Source organism: Anarhichas minor, unplaced genomic scaffold (genome assembly GCF_050575085.1).
Source record: "Anarhichas minor isolate MPS153535 unplaced genomic scaffold, ASM5057508v1 ptg000003l, whole genome shotgun sequence".
NCBI lineage: Eukaryota > Metazoa > Chordata > Actinopteri > Perciformes > Anarhichadidae > Anarhichas > Anarhichas minor.
The window spans coordinates 5,619,584-5,642,593 of record NW_027466449.1 but is presented as its reverse complement, the minus strand read 5'-3'; the positions used below and the strand labels follow the sequence as shown (position 1 = coordinate 5,642,593).

Here is a 23,010-nt window from a genome sequence, read left to right as displayed (position 1 = left end):
TAACTACAAAATGTCAGATTATACAAAGTATAAAAATAATTTTCTCTAATACTTTAAGTAAAGAGAATAAACATGCAGCAACAAAGGTGACATATTAATGAATACAATTAACACGATCAAAATCTCTATATACAGTATATGAATTGCATGCAAGTTATAACTTTGATGGTATGCTTACACATTTATTCCAATTCAGTTTTTGTAATGTGATTTCCCAAATGCATAAGCTTACTGTAATTGTTATAAACTAATGGATTGAACTTGGCAACTGTTCCAATTTTATTGGCAAGATGTAAACGTTGTGCATAATTAAGGGTAAACTGCATCTTATCCGGGAAAACGATTAACCCTTCGTCAGTCTGGAAGCTCTTCAGATTTTTTGCACACCGTGAAAAAACCTTGAAAAAAACCTGTGAAAATTGCAAAAGATTGTATTCAATACTGCCTAAATTAAAACGAATGACGCCCAAGAATCAGAATCAGCTTTATTTGCCATGTATGCGTACGCATACAAGGAATTTAACTCCGGTTTTTTCGTTGCTCTCCACTTACACAGAATTTATATAAAAAATATACGAAACAGGGACAACAACAAAAAGAACAATGTAAGCATAAATATTTAAGGACTATGTACAATATAAATATATATCAAAAGTATATACACATATATATATATATATATGAACATAAACCTATACAACAGTGTCAATGGAATTGAGGTGATAGTGCAAATGGAGGTAATAGTGCAGTAGCCTATGACTAATTAATTGTAAAGCAAAAATGTATTTGCGAATGTGGTTATAGGCCTACATTTATGGCACTTATGTGGGTAGACACATTTTTTTAAATGTAGAATATGATTGTATACATTGTGAAGTTTAGAAGATGTGCACTGAGATGTGAGATGCTCCATGCCTCGCTAGAAGGCGCTCTTTGCGGTGACCCTGGGTGATGCGGTGACAGCGCTGTGGGGAGCGGTGGATAGAAATCCTGCAGTGTGACGTCACGGCACAGAGAAAATAGACCACGCCCACTCCCCCTCCTATTCCGATTCCGAGCATCGCCATTGGCTCTGCGACACCATTAGTCACCGATGTCTCTTCTTCATTGGCCCAGCCGGCTGTCAGTCAGCGTTGCCCGAGAGGGAGTTGACGTAATCTGTTCGGTAAATCAAGGCAATCTATCAATTCTTTTCGCTTGTGTGCAGATATAGGCGTCCGCCTCGTATCTCTACTGGAAAATAAACTCGCCAAGGAGCCACTGATTGCATTCACGGGTCCATCCTGCGGAGGATACCGCTATAATGGGTGTTTTTCACCAAAGTGGACTTTATAACAGTTTTCGTGCTCGCGGAAATTGATTAAAAAAAACAACACGTCTTGACGCTCGCTAGCTAACGTTAGTGTTCTCGCCTCTGTCCTGTGGTGCTGTCTTGGTGAGAGTCTTCAAACGTGAGTAAAAACGATGAATTAATGTATATTTCCAATGTTTGCGGTGCACGAGCTTGTAATACCAGATATGCATTCCAGGCAGTTGTTGGTGGCTAACGTTAATCACAGACTGTCGGTGTCTTTGCACCGTTAACGTCACGTAGTCCTGGTTCCGACACCAGTTTTACACACTAACATTATACTATTTACTTTGCTAATTACATGTCAACACATATTTACGAGCACAATGCCTGTCTATGTCTGGATAGTTGTATCCTTCAGACACCGGAGGCGAGTTAGTTCCGTCTCGTGCCACAGACCGAAGTCACACCCGGTAACATTTCATGGCGGAACGCCAGCTTTCAATACGAGATAACAGTACGGCTGCCGTCCGAAACATTAAATGTTAAAATCCTGAAGCCCTCCAGGGGTACAACAGGAACATTGTGTCGATTCTGTGCTTCTAAAATAAGCATGCAACTCCTCCCTGCACTGTTCCACAACATGCAGCAGCGAGGATTAGCCTACTTCCTAACATCGGCGAATCTAATTTCTAAAAACGGAAAATTAAGCTGTTTGCCTGCGCAGAATGAACGCAGTTCGTTACAGATGGGCCCAGCTCACTGTTACCCACTGTTACCCACTGTAACACACACACAAAACGGGGGAGATAGAATTTCATGGGCGTATGCGTTAGCAAGTATGGCTGACTGCAAGGACATGGAAAAGCACGAGTTATTTGGCAAATGTAGTCCCGGGGCGCTCGATGTATAGCGTTAATTGACACATTGCAAAGTTGTTATTATAATGACAACAATATGATGTTTATTGCAGCCCATTTGTTGCATGCAATATTCATAGTTCGCATTCGTCAAACGCGTATTTTGCATATAATTATGCATTAAATGCATTACCTTTTAATCCTTTTATTTGACTGTTATATGTCTGGTTGGCTGCTGTTTACAAAATATTAAAGCGCTTTAGTGGTTTTGGTCGGCCATATTTGTTGTACGCTGTTATGACTGGTAATTGGGAGGGGGTGGACTTTCATTGTGGTTGAATGTGATAGTGGGTTCTGCATTATTGCATTCTGGCAGTATTTATTTTTTTTTAAACAAGGAAACAAACTCAGCCCTGCTTAATTTATTCCAATTCCAGATGTTCTTTCTACTAATGCAAGCCTCACTTTTTCTGTGTTTCATTTAGGAGGGATAAACCAGGAATTTTACTGGGAGACCGTCCTAAACCGCAAACATGTCTGGGGCGTCTGTAAAAGTCGCTGTTCGAGTCCGGCCCTTCAACTCCAGGGAGATGGGCAAGGAGTCCAAATGTATCATTCAGATGCAAGGCAAAACTACAAGTAAGTAGCCCACTGGCGTGCACACAAGGACACAAAACACGCACACACACAATACCAAACAGGGTCTGGAATCTGCAGGCCTGTCTTGCTTATAGGGGAAGTTTGATGTATCGCACATGCACTCCCGTGGTCTTCCTTTGGGGCTCTTAGCAGAGAACAGGAGAATGAGCAAACTGAATAGTGGACGGTTGGGGACAAATGGCCTGAAAGAGAATAAAAGGCTCACAGAGCAAAATTCCTCCTCCTCCTCCTCCTCTGAAGGGGCCTGCATGCCTTCGGAGTCTCTGTGTGAGAAACGCTGAGCTGGTTCATACTGGGAGACCCAGGGGATATGTCTGTTACTTTGTAGTTTATAATTTTGTTATCTCTTGGTGTACACAAACGGTTGTAAAGCACTTTTACAGTATGTATAAAGTGTACGGCCAGAAGTTAAACATTTACAATATGTACTGATTTTTTATTTAGCTGGGGTTTAAGTTACGTTAGCCTTCTGACATTAAGGGAAAGTTTTACTGAATCTCTCGGATTATGCAGTTGTCCGCCGATTTGTCTAACCTTTGACAACACAGTATCGGGATCAGGGATGAAGATGAATGTTGTATAGATGCATTGAATATGCTTTCATTTTTATATTGAGGATCAGCAGTTTCATGCTTTAGTCATTCTTGGCTTCTACAAAGTTAAACTTTTTTTTTTATTGCCAATGGAAATGACTGATTTTCTCAAATAAAATATACACTAAAATCAAATGTATTAATATATTATCTAAATGTGTGTACCTGCAAAAAGTGTTAAATGTAATAATTCAATTATTATGCACATTAAATTAATCATTGCATATCTTTCCATGAACATATTGAACAAGTAAATCTGTTGTGATGCCCTGCATCACTGCCATCATTGAATCTATGATGATGCATTAAAGGTTGGACAACAGCGGAGCAAGAATAGGAGACTTGAATGCGGGCTGTAGTCTCGTGATTCAACCTGCCTTCTTGTGACTGTGAGTCATCAGCTACTGTGAAGTGCTAGCTGCCTCCTTACTCATGGTTGTGCTGTATGCCCCATTTTTAGCGGACAGATGAACACAATCCCCCCCGACACCAGTATGGAAACATTTACTGACCTAGTAACAAGACAGCATGTGACGCCAGAAACCTGTTCTTCCAGCAGTCGCTCTCATATTTGCTCTCATATTTGCTTTGTCTGTCAGTCTTACCGGGCCCCATTAGACTAAGCCTTTATGAAGCTTCCATAAGATCAAGTGTCCCTACCGGTTATGGCTCACTTGCCGTTTATCTCTCAAACTCCACCAAAGAGAAGCTTTGTGTCAAATCCCCAGCACTTTTACTTCATATCCTTGGGTTTTCATCATGCCAATGTCACTCGGAGGTGCTGGAGGGTGACTCGTGGTTTGTAGCAGAACTGCAGTGGAATATGCAGTGTTTTTGGGGGGTTAGTGAGCGTGTGTGTGTGTGTGTGTGTGTGTGTGTGCGTGCGCGTGCGTGCGAGGGAGAGGAGGAGGCTGCAGTACTGCCTACTCTACCTCCTATCACATGGGCAGGTTGCAGAGCAGAACGGGAGGCTGGCAGGCGGCCATACTCTTCATCATTGCAGATGGTATGCTGAGAATGCTTTTGTTAGGATTCTGTGAGGTTGAATGCAACCTGGTGGCTCAAATGCGCACACAGTCATCCAACTTTCTTTTATTTTAAGCTAAGCTATTCAACAGTAGTTTGTTTTTGGAGGTGGTCCAGGTTCACACAATGTTTTAATGGATGGTCACATACTGTATTATGATTACGGTATGCAATTATGTTTTTGATCTTGACAAGTGAGTCATTTATTTTACTCAGTGATATGATTTTTGCTTTTCATGACTACCAAGTGAGTGTAATTCCCTAATTAATTCTGTTAAAAATACAAACAACGTCCAAAAACAAGTGGACTTTATTATTTTTGCCCCTATCAATGGCAGTGTATCTATGACTCATCACAACTTCATGTTGTACTCTACAAAACATCCGTCTATTGAGTATCAATCCATGGAAGCTTCTCAAACCACCTCTGCACCATAATCCACTTCTCAATCTTTTTTCAGGTCTGATGTTTAGTATGTCACGCTGTTTTAATCAGAATCAGGTGCGATAGTGCGCGCCGACCACGATGCAGGTGATTCCTTTGTAAGTCTATTATTTGATGGGGTCTTTGGTGATGGCTGACATTTTAATGAGACTGAGAGCTGCCTCGCAGAAATGGGATTCTTATGAAGTTGTTTGGTCAGCTTGTAGGTGTTCGGCAGATGTGTGGACGAGGCTGTGACACTCCCCGTATTGTTGTGAGTCGCTCAAGGGCGGATGTGTCAACAACACAGAGAAAGAGAGCGCCGGGGGCCAAGGGCAGGATATGCTGTCTCCCCCTTTTTCTCTCTCTCTCTCTCGCTCTCTTTCACCATGCATGGAGGGTTGTCAGGGATAGGATGCAGGCAGAGGGGCAGCAAATTGATTATCCAGTGTGCAGGAAATGTGTCCAAGGCCTCTGCAGGCAGGCTGGAAACAAGTAAAGGCCTCTTTCAGTAGAAGCTCTTAAACATACCAGCGCTAATGGAATTATAAAGGGGTAACGCGATCGGGTGTTGCATTAGTTTGTGTTGGTGCTACAAATGTTGAATAACGCCAGGTCACCCATAGCCTGCCTTCGATGGGGCTCTGATGTGTCTCTGATGTGTCCTCCACATAGGTCTCTGCCTTGTTATGTAAGCCATGTGTTATGTTCCCCCTCAGCCAGTGACCAGCCCCTCATGAATGCACTGCCAAAGATGGTTGATAGACCTCGCACAAGAGAAAGAGATGACATACGTCAGACCATTACATTGACTTTAGTGGAACAAACCTGCGATCAGATCAGATTATTCCCACAGTATACTTTTTTACGTTACAGGAGATGATTGCCGTTTCAAAAGATACCAGCCTAGCCTATCCACGTTCTCAAGAACTGGATGTTCCACAATATCATCCCCTAAGCTAAGGGTAAACTAATTGACAAATTGAAGGAACAAATAGAAGGTCAACATATCAATTAAACCTTTCACCTTTCAAATACAATTTTGCTGAGTGTCCTCTCCGCATGAGCTAAGTGGGTGGTGACCTTACAAAAGCCCTGCAGGGAGGAATCCGCTCAGCTCTGGTGTCGGTTACACGTAAGAGGACAGGAGGCCATCATCACAGCAGAAATGGCAATGAGCCCGTATCGTATGAATGAATCGTGGTCATTGAGGACAGAGCTGGCAGAACAAGTGGATTGGGAGCATAGGTTTGGTTGAGGGATGGTCATCCTGCTGCTGAACCCTTTGCAGACGGGGCCGATTGACCTGATTAGGACTAGTATAATCCACAGGCTGGCCTCAGGTCGCCACGCCCTGCTGCCGTAATCCCGATCACCCTTGTAGGTGCACACCTGACTACGCGCACCCACTCGGGGCGTTGCATTCCTCATCGCCTCATGCTGAGGTTGTTTTGGGGCGACACACATTTGGCAACATGCACTACTTACACACTCCAGACTGACCTCCTAATGAGGAGGGAGGACAGGCAGATGTCTGTGTCTGTGATCCGCTCATGCTGCGTCTCAGGACTTTCAGGCCAGAGGTGCATACGCATGTCGTGCAACTCATCCGGTTTTCAGTACACCGTTCTGTAACCGCTGCTGTAACACCGACCAGCAACAGAAAGTGACTTGGGGCCCGGAGCACACTGCCTGTGTGAGCAGGGCGTGACTGCTGCATCTCTCGCACGCGAGCAATGTCCACACAGACGGCTTTGATGTTGCTGCACGTGGAAGTTCAGTGGAACTTTTTCACAATAATAATCAGGAAGAGACGGTAATCTTACAAGTCGGAGCGCGAGGAATTGTATCTATCAGGTTTTCTATGACGACCAGATCCTGTTATTGAAGTTTTTTTTCATCTTGTCTGAAAATGTTGGCTTTCCCCACTGGTGCTGAATCATTCTTCATTAATAAGTGTTAGAAACTACAACGTGCCATTGCGTATGAAGGGATAGGCTGAATGTCTTTAGGTCAGAAGGGGAAAGTGATAAATGCCTTCTCTCGGTTTCAGCTTTGTAGCTGAGAAAGCCAGTTGTGGTTTTCTTTCCACAACTTATGTTGACTCTTCACAGCCTGCTCAATTGTTTGCTTTTGTTCTCAGCTTGTGCCCATATTTAAACATAAGTCTTGATGCCTCGTTGCTTTAGTGCTGCGTCAATTTTACTTGTCAAACTTCGAATCAAACTGTTCTACGTTGGTATGTTAACAAATTGTAATCATCTTTAATTATGGCCTTAAAATCTGTAGAAACAAACTTTTGGCAGATATCACAACATCTGGAAGCATCAGACATGGTAGAAAAATGTATAGTTGAAACAGTGATGATGTCACCCTCAGGCTATATACAGTAACTGGAGAATTTGTTGGAATGTTAACATTATAGGGCCTGAAGATCTGCGAGATATCTTACAAAGAAAGGTATTCTTAGTGATGAAAAGCTGGAAAATCCCTGAATCTTGTGATCGCATGAGTTTTGGTTTGTCACATTTTTTGCTTATGTAGAAGGAAGTGGTGTTCTGTCAGATCTGTGACTCTTCTTAAGTCCTGCCTCTTTTCGTTCTGTGTTCTAATAACAGTTGAGCAAGTGTGACACCTGACAGAACCTTTCCTGTAATATTTAGTAATTATGAACCACTGTTCAAAGGTAGCATTACTATGTATGTGAAATTAAATTGGTGTCACAATCTTCGCAGACGCATTGTGTATAGTCTCATCTTAAAGTAACTATGAGGAACATTCAACATTTTGTGTTTATTTTGGCTGTTCCTGTGGACAAAAGCGGTTATGTTTCAGAGCACCAGATTCCTTTTTAGAAAACCTAATTTTACTGCAGCAAGGTCTGACATTCTGCACTGTGCAGTCCTGGTTCTCCCGTTCCTCCCGTTCCTCCCTTACCTCCAGCAGGCCCAGCAATACGGCCTGGGCTTCTTCCAGCAGGCGTGGTGTCGGTGTTGGCTCTAAGCGACGACCGGCGGAGCAGCGAGGCGAAGCTCTGCTCCTGGCTGGAGAGCTGCTGCCAGGCACGGAGCTCTACACCTCCTGGGTCTGTCTGTGGCGGGCTGGTCGCTGCCAGAGGCCCCGCTGGAGTCTGAGCTGAAAGAGTTTCTTGTAAACCTACATGATTTTGTCTAATTTTGCCAAAATCCGACCCTTTTGTTGCTATTTATTTGGATATACATGACGTCTAGCATCCCAACGGGAAAACACGTGATATTTTTTCTTTTTGAAACTAAGGGGTCAAGACTTAGGATTGGTCAATTAGTTTCTTCGTAAAGGATCTCACATAGCATACTAGCTACAGTGATGAAGTGTCTGTCAGTTCTCACCTTTTTTTCACCTCATCTTCAAGATGGACCAAGTGTACGTACATCCAGACAAAAATACTCAGGTGCAAGACAAAAAAACATAACTGTTGGGCACAAAGGGCGTCCGCTCACTGTTCGCCTCCAAATGGTTGATTTCTTATTACAGTGTGTAGAATGTAATAGCATCTAGTGGTGAGGTTTCAGATTGCATCCAACTGAACGATCCTCCGCTCACCTCTCCTTTTCCAAGCGTGTCGGAGAACTTTGTCGGCCATCGGGTCACAATAGAATTGAAAATGCCCTTTTAGAGCCAGTGTTTGGTTTGTCCATTCTGGGCTACCGTAGACACATGGTGGTGCAGCTCTGTGACAGGGACATAAAGGGCTTATTCTAAGCTAACAAAAACACATTGATTCTTAGTTTCAAGGGATTATACACTAATGAAATCATAGTTGCGTATTATATTCCATTTCTGTGAAGGGACTCCTCTTAAATATACGCTGTTCCTTTAAGGCAACGTTTCGATCTGTTAAGGTCTTCCGCAGGCCAAAGGAAGTTCTTAACTGATCGAAGCGTTGCCCTTAAAAGAGAAAGAGAACAAAACCATTTGGAGCCCAACTGTGCAGACCTCGTTTCACCTCATCTTTTAGCCCACTCTCCATTCCTGCCTGTGATGGGGTTGAGTGGAAACTGTGGAAGCCTTTTGCAGAAAATGTGGAATCTGAGGAGAGGATGGGATTGGAGCCTACTCGAGGGGGAGGGGAGGGGAGGGGAGGGGGGGGGGGATGTAAACGCAGCCACAGCAGCAAAGTTAAGTTGTGCACTATTCACGTGTAGGACAGCGTGAGGCAGCATCGCATACAGTCGCCCAGATAGAGGTGATGATGATGCTGATTTCAGTCAATACGACTGGAGGTTAAGAAATGGTATTAATGCAGTTGAGCTAAAACTAAAGAATAGGCCAAGCTATTGTATTTGCATCTGTCACTGTGTTGTCATCAAATGTCTGGCCTTTTCATCTCATTATTTTCATATCCACATACACCAATGGTATCAGATAATTATTATGATTTTACAATGCTGTTGGCCTTGTTTTAGGAATTTAGAGGCAACTTCCACCAGAAACAAATGTCTTAAATACAGACACCAAGGAGAATCAGTCTTAATAGCAGATCACCAGATATGCATATAATAACTTGTGATTTCTGTTTTTTAGTAAAAGATATATGTTGATGGGTGATCAGAAGGGAACCCTTCAGAAAAACAACAAAATAAGATGCTCATAGTTGTGGGGACTCTGCTTCGATTAGCTTTTGCCATCCAGACCACACAAATCCATTAATGTTAGTCATATTACCAGAGACAAAAGGCCAACCGCTCGCCCTCCCTCACAGGACAAAGTGGAACAACACCATGCTGAATTAGTCTGCTGAGATACAGTTCAGCCAAATCCTGAAATGTGTCCCAGTTTTACAGCATCACCCAATCACTTGAAGGGTTTCAGAGATCGCCTGTACAACAAAGGGGTCACCAGCTGTTTTTTGTGCATGGAGGAGGGGGAATTAGGAGTGTGTGTGTGTGTGTGCGCCTGTGCATCAACATGTACCAGGCACATGGTAGGTATGGTCACATGCCTGATTTTCTTTCATGGTTATGATCCTATACAACCATGTGAATCTGACTTCCTAACTAAGGTCTTACTCATTAAGCTATGCAAATCAGATTGTGCTCCGAGCAGCCCACATCCATCATCATGTGTCAATGTCCTGGTGATGCAGTCAGGGGGATGGTGTCTTTATTTTAAAGTTATGGTTCTCCTGGCTTGCTCCTCTTGCCTTCTCTTTGGTTCATTGCCCAAGTTGGGTGAAATGGCTGCACTTTCCCACATTCAAGAGAGTGAATGTGTTTTTAGTGTTTGTGCCCTGACCGACACAGCTCTTTTTACCAGACTATGTTGTTCGGTTTCCTCCCACAGTCTGAGGGCTGAATTCAGAGACAAACTGAAGAGCTTTGCAGTCCAGGCACGGGTAGCTTGGTGGTGGGGCCTGATGTTAACTTTGTATTATTCATGAGTAAGAAGTCGGGGGTGGGGTTGGCAGTGAATTCATTTTGAAACCTTAATTAATAAGACAGAAGTCTGTCTTTCAGTCTGGTTAGCTACTGGAATCCTCTGCTGCTCCAAAATGGAGCCGTTTCATGTCACAGTGAAGCTAATTGAGATCGGTAGTAAACACGCAGGTACATTTTTCTCGATCTCTCCGTCCTCCACGGTGAAAATGCTGAAATAAAAGGGGGTTAGTCATCCGACATCAACTTGAGGCATCACTTGAGTGCTCATCCATAATGTTTTCTGGCTTCACAGAACATATTAAATATTTTTTAGATTTAAAGATGTGTGGGCCAGAGTTGTATTCATGATGTCACGGTGCTTATATAAAGCCAGAGAGCATTTAAAGCGAGACTTGGGTCTCTGAGTTAGTTGAGGAAATCCAGGTCACTGCTCTGTAAAATGGGTGCCTGTTGTGAGCAGTGAATGTACGGGGCTCTGTGTTTCCCTTGTCTGCTCTGTTGTCTACACACTGCATCATATGATGATCCGTATGTTGCTTTGACACACTGTTTAATCACGAGTTAAGATTCAAAACAAATATTCAACTATCTTGAAAGAACACATTGACATAATGCAAAGCCAGTGTTCTATAGTATATTTCTATCTGTTTCAGTTTGTTTTGTTTTGAAGTGGGGCTGTATGAGGTATTTATCCATAGCTAGTGTATTATCTACAGGAGATGGCCTTTCTTCTAGGTGGCTAAAGTCAGTTTTGTCCACAGCAGCACATTGTCTGCTTCTCCAAGCTTTGCTGCGTGGTGACCGTCATCTACTGTAGGTGATACACACCGACTATGGATAAGTAGGCAACCTCATACAGCCCAGCTTAAAAACTATTAACCAACTATCCCCGTTATCCAGCACATGCGGACCCACGTCCCTAAAGTTCATTATCAAAAGGTCGACACAGGCAAGTTTGACTTGTCAATATATTAAGTGCTATTTTGAAACTGTAAAATAGCTGTGGTGGTGTTGCATTAGCTTTCCATGACACAGGATGTGTTTGGAAAGCCCCCGATCTTTCGTTTCAGCACCTGCACGGAGGAGAATATCCTTCTTGGACCTGATCCAGGAGCATCATTGCCTCTTTGAGCTGTGAAAACAGCTGAAAACCCTGACTACGGATCCTGTATCATTTTGTTAATGTTAACATTGAGGTGACAACAATAAATATGTTCATTAGACACATTGGTGGATGTGTCCTCCAGACTTTGGTTAGACACACTAGGCATTGCTTGAAAGCCAGTGGCATGTAATTTGAATATTTCCTTGTTATTTCAGCTCTGATTTCATACCAGTTCTGCGTGCGTTGTGGGTATAACCCCCCATGGCATCACCTGAGAGTTTGCCTGATATCCCGCTCTCTTTGTTGTCGTCCTGTGTTTGTTTAGCTTCTGAATGGAGTCCTGCTGACTTAGCATGTTTTCTCTGTCTGACAGCCTCTAGAAGCGTCTCTTTAGTCTCTGTTAACCTGAACTCTGAGTCTGCGTGAGCTGCTAATATCAAACGACACTCGCAGCCCGAGCTAGCTATCGGTGTCGTTGTGCTGGGAGCATTGTATGATTTGGCGGCGCGTTCGGCGGAAAGGTTGGGGCGGCTGAAATCTGTCCATTCCTTCCTCTCACTTCCATTCTCCCTCTGTCGGCATGCAAAGCACTAGCTGCCATCTGCTGCTGTATAAATAGACAGTAGTCAGAGCTGGAACAGCTGGCACATAGGCCAGGGCAGCGCACTTTCCCCTCTGCTTTCTAGCTAGAAAGGCAACCTCAGCTAAAGCTATTTTAATGTATGTTTTACTTTTTGGCATGGAGTTGTTAAAAGCAAACACTTCTAGGGAAAAAAAACCCCCTCTTTTTTTCCAATTATGATATGAAGCTCATTTGTGTGTCTACAGGCACTAGGGCTATTATTATTTAAAAATGTCTGAAGACTTCTGATTTCTTAATGCCATTTTAACGTGAAATGTCGTTTTCTTAGTTGGGGTAAGAGATGTGGAAAAATCCTGAAGCCAAATGTATGTGCATAATAAGAATAAACGGCATGCTCTCCCACAAAATAGTTTTTGTCTTTTCACTGCACTGTCACTCTGGACATGTTCTGGGGAAAGGAAAGTTGCTGACTAGCTGTATATTTCCTGCCCAAATCGGATACCCTTAAATAACCTCATTTATTTGGGTGCATGTAAACACAGCAACTGAATATATTTCAAAATACTTATATTTATTTTTTATTTTTTATTTTTTTTACAACAAATGTAAAATCTTAAATAAGAAATCTTTGTAAAAAAAACAGTTTTTCAATGCTATCAATTGCTTTCAATTTGCAGCTTACATTTAGCTGACTTTAGTCACTTTCCAATGAAAACATTGAAAGTTTGTTTTTTCTAAATGTGGGGATCACATGGGTCGGGGGTCGGGGTAAGGCGGTGTGAAGAATGTCATTGTGATAGAGGGGACTGGGCACATAAAGCCTTGTCATAACGGATTACCTAATGTGTTTTGCGGGCTCTGTTTTAACAATTGCAATACCCTGCATTCAGTGCATTGTTCTGGTGTCTTCCTGTGATTCCTCCTCTTCCCCCGGTAGAAAGAGAAAAATGACGTGATCGGCCTCTGAGTAGAAACAGGATTTGTTAGTAGGAACTCAGTGCCTTCCTTTACTGTTGCACGTTTTAATTTGATGTAGTGGCTAACCTAATAGAATGCCAATGCAAGATCATTAAAAGAAAAGTATTTTTGCAGTTTGTTTGTCTCAGTGGATGGCGATGATGTGGATTTTAGTGGGAAGGGTCACGTCTCCTGGCTAGACGAACTCATCTGCCTGCCTGGAAAGTTCCAGGTTTCTTTTGGCAGGAGTACTTGTCAGAGGAGTGTTGAATTGCTGTATAGATATTGTATTTAATGAAAGGCCACAGGGCATCTCTCTGACCAGACATGAAAGTGCACTTTATCCAGAGGGGTACTGAAGATACCACAGTCTGTTTCTGTTGTGGAGATGTTGTATGTCCTGTGTTGTGGCTGCGACGAGCTCAGCTGTTTGTCAAATGAGCACAGCAGTGCTCAGACGCTACTTTTAGCCCTCGGCTTTGAGCTGCGTCTAGTGACAACTCTGTCACCTGTGCTGCAGCCCTGGCAACCGAGCCATCACACACTCTTCCAGAAACACTGGATACAACACGCAGAGCGTTTCTGTGACCACGTCAGAACGCGGCCCATCCCGTCTTAATGCTCCTTATTTAGGACTGAACAACCATATTGGCGTTACTGTGGCACTGCTGACACGAGCCGATGGCTCGTGTCAGCAGTGACTGTATTGATTTCTCTTGACGGGGCACATCAAAGGTTAGGCTTTTATTTTGGTGTGTTTCCTTTACTGTCACCCCAAATGTAATGAACACAATTTGAACACAATTTACACGCTCACATTCCGTGTACTGATTTAAGCGTTTGGGTTGCTTTGGTGCTGTTGGTGTAAACAACACTTTTTATATATATTTTTTTAATAAATAAAATGATATTCTTTAGCAGTGAACCGTTACATCACACTGCTGACCATATGCACACAGACCCCCGGGATGCTATTAAAATGTCTTAGTCTTGCTGAAAGAAGCACACATTGCAATTACAATGCTGCACAGATATTATTTCTCCGAATGCCCGGGTTCTCTTAGAAACTCATCCATTAGTTTTGCTTTATATTTCAGTGTTTATTTAATGCCCTTATCTCCTTCCTGTGATCACGAAGAGACATCGACCAGCTCAAACGTACAGCTAGCAGGTCCTTGAAGGGTTACTGGAGAGGCAGTTAGTTCAGCCATTTTAGACCCTGTTTGTCTTCTGGTCCCAGGTGAATGGGTCTAGCTTTTAGTCCCCATCTGGTGTGCAGAGACCTCTTAACAACCTAATTACTGTGGGGTACCATTGCTTTCCTGGCCAGATTATAGGCCCCATGTTGAACACTGGAACACAAAATGTCTGCAACCAGCTGAGGGATGTCCTTTTAGATGGCAGGATGTGGTTAGTTAACTCTGGTATCCACCCTGCCTTGAAATGGAAAGCTCCTGTGGAGTGCCAGCATCACATCAGTCCTGTATTTTGTGGAAGAAGAATTGAAAATGTGTGTGTGTGTGTGTGTGTGTGTGTGTGTGTGTGTGTGTGTGTGTGTGTGTGTGTGTGTGTGTGTGTGTGTGTGTGTGTGTGTGTGTGTGTGTGTGTGTGTGTGTGTGTGTGTGTGTGTGTGTGTGTGTGTGTGTGTGTGTGTGTGTGTGTGTGTGTGTGTGTGTGTGTGTGTGTGTGTGTGTGTGTGTGTGTGTGTGTGTGTGTGTGTGTGTGTGTGTAACTAACTAGTCTGTCTTGTCTTTTGCATGTTGTAGGATTTTTAAAGGATCCTGAAATCAGTTTGATAAATAAGTGTCTTTCGACATAAACCTGCATTGAAGTAGTTCTGTATAGTTTGTACAAAGCAGTTATGGGAGAGGAGACAATGCGTGAGAGGAGAGAAAACTGAACGCAATGTGCCGCATCCTCCCCGTCTGTGCCAAGTTGAGGTTGTTATGGCAACCAGAATTTGGTTCTGCACCTGTTGCCATGGTTGAGAAAGAGGTAGTGATGACGTTTATTCGGCAGCAGAATTCGTCTGCCTTTTGAAGTCGAGGAAGTGACTCTGATGGGAATATTTACTATAAATGGAGCGCAGAGGAATTCCTCATTGACGTGTTAATGTCTACTGTTACTATCTGTGTATCAGTGCTGCTTACGTAGATTCTTCTTCTACGAGGGATGTACAGGTGCAAGGGTGTAAAGTGAACAGAGTGACTGATATTCAGCTGGAAGATATTGGGGTACAAGTAATTAGAAATCAGAATGTACTAACCCTTCGCCAGCCCTTACTGCATCCCTGCCGTTAATACACATTTAGAGACTCTTACATGAGAGATTCACTTGTGTGACGCACTGGCAGGACCACATGGGTGAAGCAGCTATCTGTTCTGAGAGCGAAGGAGTGGGCAATCGGATTAGACGTTCACATGCCACGTCGTGAGCGTGATTCACCTCTAGGATTTGAGCAGTCTCCCACTTGGCTGCTGCCATGCAGCTTTGCTGTGCTTGGGTACACTTTCACACCACGACATCCACCCTGTTCGCCGGTGAGAGCCCATGAACAGACGGGGGGGGGGGAAAGTGACACGGGGATTAGAAAGCTCGCGTTATTTCTCGTCTTGCTAGAACACTGCTGCGATTCCCAGTAGGGCCAGTTTGTCACAGTCAGTCGGGTCAGTCCGCTGGCCTGTCATGGGCATCCCACTGTCTGAATGTCCCACATGTGGAACGGTCTCATCTTTCCGTTTTTTCTGCTTAGTTGCCTCGTTAGCACTGAATTTGGCTGACACTGAATGACTCCGAATTAGACTGTCTCTTCATTAATAGCCACTGTAGATTGCTCCAGGAAAGGGGAATAGGGGCACTGGTAACTTAAATCCCCCTTCATCTCTTCATGCCCTAGCTCCAATTTCCCATTGGAGACAGGTCAAAGGTGCAATTGGGCTTTATTTAGCCACCTGGTTTGCTGTATCCTCTTGCAGTGCCCAATATGGACGCTACTGCTCCGCATGTGCACCTTAACCTTTTTGAAGACTATTGAAGAATGCATTGTTTTTTTTTACCTGTGCTAGGTTGTCGCTACCTGCGTTTTAGTGCAATACAAGCTGCTATATTTAGCATGAAGCAGTTAGTGTTCTGGTTTCTGAGGACACGCTGTGCTTTTCTGTCAGCATGTGACCTGTGGAGGGTGATATACAATCCCTGTCTCTCCACATCTCCTGCATTATTGATAAGTGTGCTGAAATCCTCTCAACACATGAGGCCCTCTGCCTGGGACATCTTTATGCAAAAGCCTCTCAAGCACCCTCATGTCGAGGAGCCAGACCTGGCTTTAATTTGCCCATTAGCGAAGCACCGAATTTGCATTAAACGGAGCTAATTAGTACTTATGGGTCCACACTTGAGATTTTGCTTGGACATAGCGGGGAAAAAAATAGCTCATTTTGTTCTTACAAAGATGCATATTCACAGTTTTTCCTTTCACTCTGCCTTAGGTTTCTATTGTTGCTCTGTTTGGATTGTTGCTAGGCCCGTGAGCACACCCCTTGGTCCCTCAAACCCTTTTCTTCACCAGCCTCTTTGCCTCCTCCCCTTCACCTTCCCCCTCTTTACTGACGGTGGAGGTATGCGTTTGTCTCTGTAGCCTGAGTGAACTCTCCACAATGGCCCCTGATGCAAGGCAGCTTTAGTCAATAGAAGTGCACTTTGTTTAAGACAGGGGTTCGAGGCACAACTGGGATATAGATGTCTACAAATATCCTACAGTAATTTCTTAATCTCCTTTTCTCTCCGTCACATATCCAGTGCAGGGTGTGGGAAGCTTAAACACAAGTCCCAGGGGTACTAGCAAGCATGGTTAAGAGGGATGACATGCCGGGCATGGCTGCAGATTCTTCCTCATCAAGAAATGTCTGTGTGGCCATAGGGAATGGCAGGGCAGAGCAGAAATACTGTGTCATCATAGCAGATACAACAGGTGCAGGTGGTATAGTGAGAATAGGTGACATGTGTTATTTAAACTCTGTGTTGTTGGTCTCTGTGTTATCAATGCATAGTACGAATAAAGAAACCGATTACAGATGGCGTGTTTTGGGAAAGGTTGACACAACAGTTGCAGTTCTCAAAAAAGCTGAAGTTTTATAATCCGTCACTAGTTGGTGAGTTTCAGTTCCAAATATATCAGTTGATGCTCTGATTTGAAGAACATCATCTTGTATAGATTGACCCATTGTTTGCCAACCGGGATACAATAAATCATATGTAAACAGGGTCCATTTTGAAGCTAAGATGTTACATTTTGTGTTTTTTGAGAAGGTTCAGGAGGAATATATAAATTAGCTCTTTAAAGATAGATAGATGTATACTTTATTCATCCCCAGGGGGCAATTTATTAAATGAGGGATGGGAGTTTGGTGAGATGTTGATGTTGAAGCAACATTTTATTCAAACTACCTTCTTAACTAGTCTGAGAATGAGATAAAACGAGCTGGAAAACAAAAGAAAGTGAGTGTGCCAGAACAACAAGACAAAAAAAGTAAACTGAAACATATTTGACTTGATGCTCTAAGACAACACATTAATTGGACACAAAGGCAATAGGCTTGCAAATATACTTCAAGGCCAGGATACAAACCTATGTTTCAATGATTAGTTGATTAAAGATTCCCTGCCATAATTCAAATTACTGCAAAGAAGCAACTTTTGCTGGATACTAAATTGTGGCTGAAAGGATTGAATCAAAATCTTAGTCCAGTGACTCAACAGATGATGAAGCATAAATTAATTAACTTCAGGTAGGCCTTCAGATGAAACTGCAAGACCTTGGGAGTAGTTATTGTCTCCTTTTCACATTCAAACCAGATGTTATCATCCACATTACTAATTTTGTTCTTTCCCTCCAGCTATTCTCAACCCCAAAGCCCCAAAGGAACCAGCAAAGACCTTCAGTTTTGATTACTCCTACTGGTCACACACTACGGTGAGTTTGAGCATTTTCTATCTTCCATAGTTCAGTGTAATGACCATATGTATATATAATGTTGAAATACCACAAGTTTACTGAAATTCTATACATTTAAGTCCTCTCTGTCTTTCCCACAGCCGGAGGACCCCAGCTTTGCATCACAGAACCTTGTGTTCAATGATATTGGCAAGGAAATGCTGGCACATGCGTTCGAGGGCTACAACGTCTGCATCTTTGCTTATGGCCAGACAGGATCTGGCAAATCCTACACCATGATGGGCAAGCAGGAGGAGGGGCAGGAAGGAATCATTCCCATGGTTTGTCCTGCAGTACATCTTTCTGATTTTACTGAATTGCATAGCAGAGATGAAGAGACTTTTTGACCCATGCAACCTGACTTCAATGTTTAACATAACTCGTGAGTCACAATCTTGGACACGTTCTGTAATACAAAAACAGTTTTTACCAGTTATCTTCAGTCGTATCATTTCAAACCAAATCGATCCACCACAGAAATGTTCAGAGTGCAACTTTACGGTGCCTTCACATTTCTTATTTCTTTGTCTCTGAATATTTTTGCCTGCTTAACATCCTCATCTTCCTGTATTTCACTTCAACTTTTTAAATTGTCAGTCAACTGTTTTGAGGCAATGCTCGCTTCCCTTTGTAGCCACCACCTGGTTTAGGAAAACTGCAATAGTGAGGGGGACGTCTTGTCAGATATTTCTTACATTGTATTTTCCAACTTTTATTCATTCTAGCATTAATACTATATTTTACTCAGTAATAATTATTAGGAGGGAAGTCTCATATGCTGATGCTCTCTACATTTTGTTTGTCTGATGTTCTGTTGCTCAATGGTTTCCTATACATGCAAATAAGTTAGTTAGTATCTTACCTCTCGGTCCACAGATCTCTCTTTCTATTCATCCTCCCTTTCACATGCTGTCAATTTGCACTAAACATCTTCTGTCTCTGCCTCTCAGCTCTGTGAAGATCTATTTGAGAAAATCGATGATGCCAGCAACAAAGAGGAGCTCTCCTACTCAGTAGAGGTGAGTCTCGGAATGCTTTGGCATCTGTAATCCCCGTTCTCAACTCCTGACTCTTGTGTTGGCTTGACTCTACTGAACTATTCCTAGCGTTCTCTTAACAGTAAATCTGGTGATAGTCAGAAATCAATCACATACTGGCTGAACCTTCAAAGATGCTGTGGCCCTTTAGCATATTGCTTCAGATGATTTTGTTCCTCAAACTGGAAAAAAAAGTCCCAGAAAAGCAAATGATTATGATATGAATAAACAATTAAACTGCAAAATATACTGTAATATACCTACATTATTTAGATCTGCAGTATAAAAGTTTACATTCTGCTTAATTTGACTGCATTATTATATTGCACCGCAGCACCCGAACTGACGATACTTTTTCTATTTTTTTTCTAGGTCAGTTACATGGAGATCTACTGTGAGCGGGTGCGAGATTTGCTGAACCCGAAGAACAAAGCGAATTTACGAGTGCGAGAGCATCCGCTACTGGGTCCCTACGTGGAAGACCTGTCCAAGCTGGCTGTCACCTCCTACACAGACATTGCCGACCTAATGGATGCCGGCAACAAGGCCAGGTGAGCCAAACCCCGGGATCATGCTGAGACCATGGAAAGGAGGAGGGGGGAGTGATGGTGGTGGTAATACCTGTGATGATGTGATAACCCACGTCCTCACAAGAACGATTTAATTAAGGCTGCAAATTGTTGGCAATATAACAATGAGTTGGAATCAGGGAATGTTCTTGTGACGTAGATTTTGTACAGCTTGATCACTCGGCGTCAGTATTGATCAAGGAACAGCTAGTTATATTCTGGAGACCAGAACCAGAAGCGAGTATTTCTCATTGAAATGTCTCTGTGTGTGTGTGTGTGTGTGTGTGTGTGTGTGGCTCCTGTGGGGAGGAGTGAACCCTGCCTTAATCTTCCTGTGCTCATTCGGAGGGCTTATTTCTGGAACATGGCGTGAAAAGCCCGTATCTCCCCTGTGACTGTCCCTCTGGCTGTGCCTTGTGTAGTTGTGTTTGGTGTATCCACCTCCGCCATACGTCCATAATCCTTGAGACTCACTCTAATAGGGGTAAAACCCAGTGATGATAACTCCTGTAATAGCCAAGACCATGACTTCAGCATTAATAATACTGAATCATTTAAAGTGATTCAATTGTTCAGAAAAATGCGTTGCATCCGTATTGTTTTTGTAACAATAACCATATGTGCTCACCTGCAGAACTGTGGCCGCCACCAACATGAATGAGACCAGCAGTAGGTCCCATGCTGTTTTCACCATCGTCTTCACACAGAAGAAACATGACAGCGAAACAGATCTCTCCACGGAAAAGGTCAGACGAGACCAGAAAGACAGACATTAACTATTCACACCTAACATGTTTATAACTGACTCTGGTCCCGTGCTGTTGGGACTTCAAGCCCATTTATTAAGTTTGCTCCTTTTTTGATTTCAGCTAAGTGTCTCCTATGGTCCTCTTTGTCGGTGGTGACCGCCATTTTAGAATTTGACTTTTAGCATTTCCTCTGACTAAGACAAAGGCCACTGTGTTATTCTAAGCACAATGCCTATTGTCTTCAGCCACGCTATCAGATTTTACTGCCTCGCTGCATCCACACGTTTAGAATGATTTACACCCTAAAAAGATATCTATATATTTTAACATTTTTCAAAACATAATGAACTTTGTATTTGGCAGTCAGTGCTGTCATTTTTTTAGGAATATTCTCATCCTCTCTCTGTTATAATTCTAATGTAAATTATTCATAAGCTTGATTCATCTAAAATGTATTTTATATCTACTCCCTCTTCAGGTCAGTAAAATTAGCCTGGTAGACTTGGCAGGGAGTGAGCGAGCAGATTCCACTGGAGCTACAGGCACCAGGCTAAAGGTAAGACTCCCACGATCACAGACGGCATTAGCAAACAGTTGATCAGCATTACCTTCATGGCGTTCTAATAATAAACATCTATGGTTGCAGGAGGGAGCAAACATCAACAAATCTCTCACCACGTTAGGAAAGGTCATCTCTGCCTTGGCTGAAGTGGTGAGTGTTCTCTGTTTCTTTTCTGTCTTTTTGCTGCTTCTCCTCCTTTTCAGCCTTTTTCTCTTACCCTCAAAAGCCTGACCCTGTCCTCTCAAGGAATTGGTAGTCTGGCATGCTGTAATGTCTGCCTTTCTCTTTTCTCTTCTCTTCTCTTGTCCCTGTAATGCTTGCAGACACAGGATAACTGTACCAGCAAGGTAAACCCTTTGACGGCTCAATCACTAACCTCTTCATTCCTCCCATGAGGCAGATTTGACAACCTTTTTCCCCCATGTGCAATGATGAAGCTGTTGCGTAGTGTTCTTTATTTCTCCCTGCTCACGTTATGTTTGTTTACCGCAGAGCAAGAAGAAGAAGAAGACTGACTTCATCCCGTACAGAGACTCTGTTCTGACATGGCTGCTGAGGGAGAACCTCGGTATGAACATTAATATCACATGCTTGATATCCTTTACTGGTTGAATTTATGACTGTAACCTGTGTAGCAAGATCCTTATTCCTGGACAGCAAACATGTAACCATCTGTATCCTGTGAGACGAGGTGGGGGTAAAAAAAAAAAAAAAAGACTGGAGCCAGTGTACATTACTCTCTGCCAATTTAAGAAGAACACTGTCAGCACTGTAATTCAACCTAACTAGACAAGCACTTCCATCTCCTTAGTTCAGTGTATCTTCAATCTTAGCACACATGACACAAGTAGTACTTTGCGGTTTAGTCTAATGAGACTGAAGTTTTGTATTGGTGGAATTACTGTTTCAGCACTAATCTGTCCTATAGTAATGTTTTCTTCCGTGCTGCACACTGCAGTGGAAATCATGTCTAATACTAATCTATCTTGTTTTGGTCTACACACAGTGTGTTAGGAAAATGGCCATTTACACAAATTGTTGCATAATTAACTTCTTTACTGGTCTTTTAATATCAGGTGGAAACTCTAGAACAGCCATGGTAGCTGCCCTCAGTCCTGCAGATATAAACTATGATGAAACTCTCAGCACACTCCGGTAAGGTTTCCATCCAGGACCGAGATGATGATAATAATAACTTGCAAAATAATTCCGGTTAATTGTTAAATTGTTTTGCATTTAATCCATAATTATATTTATCACTATTACAATTTTTAGCTATGCTGACCGAGCTAAGAGCATCAAATGCAATGCTATCATCAATGAGGATCCCAACAATAAGCTGGTGCGTGACCTGAAGGATGAAGTGGCTCGACTGAAGGAGCTTCTCCGTGCCCAGGGTCTGGGAGACATCCTCGACAGTGAGTCTAATGCTATCACAGCAGGCCATATCTGAAGCCACGCAGCTTCTACCTTCTCTCTCAGGGTCTACCACACGCTGGCAACATGTTCTTTGTACTTCACTGTCTCATTTCTTTCAATCCTCCAACTTTGTTTTTATCACTGTGCTTGTATTCATGCCTAGTACATAACTAAAAGGACTTTTAACAACTTTAAAAACCATGATGCTATACTAGTTTATTATGCCTCCTTGCTGAGTATAATGTAGATTTTATAGAATGTATAATATGCACTATAGAACACTACATTCTTAGAATATTTAAGGTTGCATACTGTACAATTTCAAATGATTTAATGAAAATATAAATATTCATATTTGGCTGATTGTGACTGGCAACACAAATGACAGTTAAAAGCTGCATTAAACTATCACACTGTACTCAACAGTAATGGCTCATAGCGAAGTAAATTAGAGAGCTATTGCACCCTTAAATAACGTCTAATATCTGAACTACATAATGACTCGTCTGCTTGGATGATGCCTAATGACATGGCACTTAACGAGTCATTACATGCCATTTCTTCTGCTCCTTGTTATGGTTCTTCTCATTCAGCTCACTAAGAAATGTCTGTAACCTTTTCCTCCCGTTCTACTCGTGCTGACCTCTGACCCTTCTCATCTTTTCCTGCTTCCTCTCAGTTGATCCTATGGGAGATGATTGCCCAGGAAGTGGAATCAAATGTGTGTATATGTGTGGTAGTCATGAATTGTCTATCACAATTTGC

The 23,010-nt window shown here is 42.7% G+C and overlaps 1 protein-coding gene across 1 annotated transcript in view; it reads left to right on the top strand.

The window, feature by feature from the left end:
- The first annotated feature begins 1,180 nt into the window (after positions 1-1,180).
- kif1b (kinesin family member 1B) overlaps positions 1,181-23,010 on the top strand; it is a 55,594-nt gene continuing 33,764 nt past the window's right edge. The window contains exons 1-12 of the mRNA XM_076094843.1: positions 1,181-1,451; positions 2,637-2,790; positions 17,812-17,888; positions 18,011-18,190; positions 18,860-18,928; positions 19,319-19,497; positions 20,150-20,261; positions 20,743-20,820; positions 20,911-20,976; positions 21,319-21,394; positions 21,903-21,981; positions 22,102-22,244. Of these exons, the coding sequence (XP_075950958.1) occupies positions 2,685-2,790; positions 17,812-17,888; positions 18,011-18,190; positions 18,860-18,928; positions 19,319-19,497; positions 20,150-20,261; positions 20,743-20,820; positions 20,911-20,976; positions 21,319-21,394; positions 21,903-21,981; positions 22,102-22,244 (1,165 nt within the window). The 5' untranslated portion in view covers positions 1,181-1,451; positions 2,637-2,684. The remainder of the gene's footprint in view (positions 1,452-2,636; positions 2,791-17,811; positions 17,889-18,010; positions 18,191-18,859; positions 18,929-19,318; positions 19,498-20,149; positions 20,262-20,742; positions 20,821-20,910; positions 20,977-21,318; positions 21,395-21,902; positions 21,982-22,101; positions 22,245-23,010) is intronic.